At 37.6% G+C, this 4460-nt stretch overlaps 1 protein-coding gene across 1 annotated transcript; it reads left to right on the top strand.

The window, feature by feature from the left end:
- Positions 1-2716: 2716 nt before the first annotated feature.
- On the top strand, positions 2717-3829 carry LOC107098354 (claudin-4-like). The gene has a single exon (XM_015395990.1). It carries the CDS (start codon positions 2829-2831, stop codon positions 3384-3386), a length of 558 nt encoding a protein of 185 aa, XP_015251476.1. The 5' UTR covers positions 2717-2828; the 3' UTR covers positions 3387-3829.
- Positions 3830-4460: the final 631 nt, after the last annotated feature.

The raw sequence follows: 4460 nt of genomic DNA, 5'->3' as shown, positions 1-4460 counted from the left end.
CAAGAAGAGCGAGGTTATTATTACCGAGCCTCATTACAGACCAACACGCATCTAAAATGGATTCCAGCACAGAGAGCCCGCCAACAGAATTGCGCACCCTTTGCCTTATTAGAAAGAATTGTTCACTTTATTTGGCTAAAAAACAATTATCCTGGAGATTCTGGTGCCACCTTTGTCTCCTCCGAAAGCACGAGCTTCTAGCTTTCAAAAACTCACCCTTAAATCTAAATAGAAAACCATTGAGATAAGTCACTAAATTAGGTTTTTCATGGGTGTTTGCTTCGTTGCTTATCAATGTTGGTGACAACTTAAACGGTTGCAACAGTCCAGATGAATTTAGTGGCTTATTTGAAATAAAAAGATACATGAATCTAGCATTTTTCCTCCGGTAACACCTGCCTGAACTTATAGTTTAAATTATTACGAATAAATCACATATGTGCAGAGTTGCGACATATACTGCCCTAGATAAGAAAACAAGACCTAAATATTGTATATAATCCTGAATATTCATTTATTCAACACATCATAATAATTTATTCAACTAACGCTTCCCTTCTGGCAATTAGCACCAAGAATTGATGTTGTGATGCTAGATAATAGTAACCTGAGTCCGCCAGATGGATTTGCTCTGCATGTCCATCTGGAAACCTTCCGTTGAAGTAATTTTGGGAAGGGACGAAAATACTGGTCAGCTGATTGGCTATGTTGGTGATAGACAGGCCAAATATACCAATCAGATCAACAAAGCATATGACGTACTAACGGCCAGGCTACTCTTGCTGAAACCAGTCGGGAGAAGAGCAAAAACATATTTTCCTCTGAGAAAAGCCTCCAGAGCAGTGTTTTGCTTTTCTTTCAGTGATGAAATACTCTGTAATTCCGATAAAACTTGCCCGATAGCCACGCTAACGCTAGTTTCATTGGCTGAAGCCTCCATGTTCTTTAGACTGAACTGTCGCGCTTCTCTTGCGTCACACCTCAACCCGCCTCAAAGCCAATGCTGATTGGACGTTCGTTTGGTGAACGGCTCCAAATTTTCTTTAACGGAGAGTCTCCAGACTGATTAGCGAGTGAAACCTTGAAAGCTCGCGAGATTAGGATGGTCTCATGAGGCTAAGATAATAGCCCTGTTCAGCTTTTTTGATCACTATACACAGGGAAAAAAAAGTCAGACTAAGCAGACATCCATTCATCTAGCTAAAAAATATCATATTCATCATGTTTTGAGTTTGATATTCTTGGCAAAGAAAAAAAATATCTGCCAGTGAATTGCACTTAGTAAAATTCTTGTTTAAAATGTTTTCAAAATAAAATAGCTGAATACAAATATAAAAAAACTGAACTGTTAGAACTGTAAATATACAGTCACATGTTTATATTACTGTTTTTATGTACTTTTTACTGTTTCCAATGCTGCACTTACATTCGTGTACAAAAAAAATGACAAAATAAATCTGTCTAAGTCTAAGTCTTTTTATGCAATGTTTTTTATTATTTTAGGATTTGGACAAAATATTAAGAAATGTTGTAAGTTTATTGTGTTTATTGTGTTAAAGTGTAAATAACAGGAACTGTTATATTTCTTTAGTTTGTTGAGAGACTAGAAGCCATTTTACTTTACAGACACTTCAAATTAAATATATTTTGGAATGAAAGAAAATAAATTTATGATGGTAACATTACAGTTCCCCCAAAGGGGAAACTGGGGCCACTGTGGCTGCAGGTTTTTGCTCTGGTCAGATAAGATCTGAAACAGCTGTGTGAAGAAAACAAAAAAATAAATTAAATTGTTTGAATTATGCAAATTAGGTATGCAAATACACAGTTGAGGCAAAAGACTGTACCCACTTCAGCCTTTCACAAGTTATTTTAAGACCACTGCTTTAAAGGGGCCCAGGCCTTTATGTTGTTGTTAATTTTATTTTTATTTTTTTGGAGGGGTGGTGGTATTGCATATGTGAATGCTTAATTTGATTCTGAATGAGTCCTGTCCAATTTTTATAAAGTCTAACTAAAATATAAATAATTTTTTAGGAGAAAGAAGAGAACTGCTCTCCAACAATACAAAGGAAGGAACCTGGAACCAGAAAAGGGGAATGCCGTCCTTGAGGTCTGGTTTCTTGCAACTTTTACGTTTCTGAATGATGCAAGAAGTTCTCAGAGTGAACTTCTTCCATCAAGTTCTCAAATCATTTGACCTTTATTAAGGTCAAATGATTGAGTGAGTCTGGTGTGTTGAAACAGAGAAGAATATAGAAGTTGCAGGACACTGGACTTCATCAAAGGTTTGACAGCTCTGAATTACAAAGCTCTCTTTACAATATTGTTAAACTGTGGAGTTCATGATTAAACTGGAGTTAAAATTTACAGTTGAAAAGTTCGGTGCCTGTTAGTCAAAGTGAGTTGAAAAAAAGCTAGTACTTTGTTGCTTTTACTTAAGTTCAGAGATCAGTGTGATACTTTTACTAGAGTACTTATTTGTTTCTTTATTTGTACTTAAGTACGGTTTGTGAGTACTTTTTCCACCACTGACGAATATAACCTTTTCTGTTTGGGACCTCTCAGCCCTTTTTTTCATATCTCTTTGTTGAGGGACTTTCTTTCCACAGCTATTCAGGTTGAGCAGGAATCAGGACAAGCAGGAAACTCGATCTACAAACTAACAAGTCTCCTCCCAGCTGCTGCTTTCATTCCTGCAGCACAAAAAAAAAATCAGACAGAAAAACAACCGGCAGTGTTCGTAGCCGTGTGAAAAGCTGCTGTAAAAATGATATTTAGGTCAACACAAAATTAATTTTATTGCAGTTTTTTTAACCTTTGACACAATGAGGACTCAGCTCGTCGGTTTTTGCCTGGCGATTATCGGCTTCATGGGAACCATTCTCATCTGTGCTCTCCCCATGTGGAAAGTGACGCCATTTGTTGGAGCGAACATCGTCACCGCTCAGGTGTTCTGGGAAGGTCTATGGATGAACTGCGTGATCCAGAGCACAGGTCACCTGCAGTGCAAGGCATATGACTCCATTCTCGCCTTGCCTCAGGACCTGCAGGGCTCTCGGGCTCTCATCTGCGTCTCCCTCGGCGTCAGTGTGGTGGCCATTGGCCTCAGCGTGGTTGGGGTCCGGTGCACCAACTTCTGTCGCTACGACAGGCCGACTAAATCCAACATTGGCATAGGTGGAGGTGTGGTTTTCATCATCGCAGGGGTCCTATGCATCATTCCTGTCAGCTGGTCGGCTCACACCATTATCACAGGATTTAACAACCCCCTGCCCACAGAGGAGAGGAGGGGGGAATTAGGGGCTTCCATCTACATTGGCTGGGTGTCTGGAGCTCTGCTTGTCATTGGAGGAGGGATACTGGCAGGTAGCTACAGATGCTGAGGAGGATGGGAGAAGAAGAACAATAGACTGCCCTTTGACTGCCGTCCTAATCTTACTAAACTATAGAAATAGCTTCTGTTTGCTAAGTTTTACTTTACTTTATAAAGACTTTATTTGAAGGTCTATATTTGCACTAAATTACCATTTTTTTAAGAGTATGTACAAAGTACCAAGTGAGCAGCACAAATAGAGAGTATGATTTTTTTTTTATGATAAATAATAGCATCATACGAAATGTATAAAGAAAAAACATGAGTTCTCATAATTAACTGTATATGTTTGAAGTTTATTTAGAAAAAAATAACCACAACTTATTGATTTTTTATATATTTTCTCACCCACCCCTTGTTCTTCTGGACAGGATGGATGACTTCTTCATTTTAAGCTCTCTCTCTATATATAGATAGATATGTATTTAAACTGGTGTCACATGAAGTCATAATGTTTGTTTAAACAATTGTTTTGATTTGCTGCTTGCCTTAATGTGCCAGATTTACTTTTTGGGTTTTATTTTATTTTTTTTTTAATTACCAAAAATGTTGCATGTTTTACAAATCTGTAGAGTACTGTAAATTAATGGAGCATTATTTTTTATATGTAATAAATATATGTTTATGCTTCTACTTTAAACACAAATGCTTCTTAATTGTCAAGTATTTTAAGAAAGACTACTCGGGGTACCTGGAGAGAACCTACAAAAGGAACAGCGAGAACATCCAAACTCTATGCAGAAAGACCCCAAGCTGTGGTTCAAAACCAAGAAACTACAAACTGAGCTTCCATGTAGCCCCAGTAGAGAATAGTGCAAAAATAACAACTCTGAGCCTTCCTGTTGTCTGCTGAGAGGCTCACTTTCTCTCAGATGTGTTGTTGTGTTGTACAAAACAGTAACATATTTATAAAGCACTAAAAAATACATTACTACTTATATCTTTCTGCTCCCCCTCCCTTCAGTTTAATCACTCAATCAGTACTTTAAATAGTTGCTTTTGAGTCTCCCTCATTAAGACAGAGATGGGAAGTAACGAAGTACAAATACTTCGTTACTTTACTCAAGTAGATTTTTCTGATATT

Source organism: Cyprinodon variegatus, unplaced genomic scaffold, assembly GCF_000732505.1.
Source record: "Cyprinodon variegatus isolate N-32 unplaced genomic scaffold, C_variegatus-1.0 Scaffold771, whole genome shotgun sequence".
Taxonomy (NCBI): Eukaryota; Metazoa; Chordata; class Actinopteri; order Cyprinodontiformes; family Cyprinodontidae; genus Cyprinodon; species Cyprinodon variegatus.
This window is presented reverse-complemented; position numbering and strand designations above follow the sequence as displayed.

What these genes read in the sequence shown, in the direction of transcription:
- LOC107098354 (XM_015395990.1), top strand. Translation starts at nt 2,829, where the DNA reads ATGAGGACTCAGCTCGTCGGTTTTTGCCTGGCGATTATCGGCTTCATG.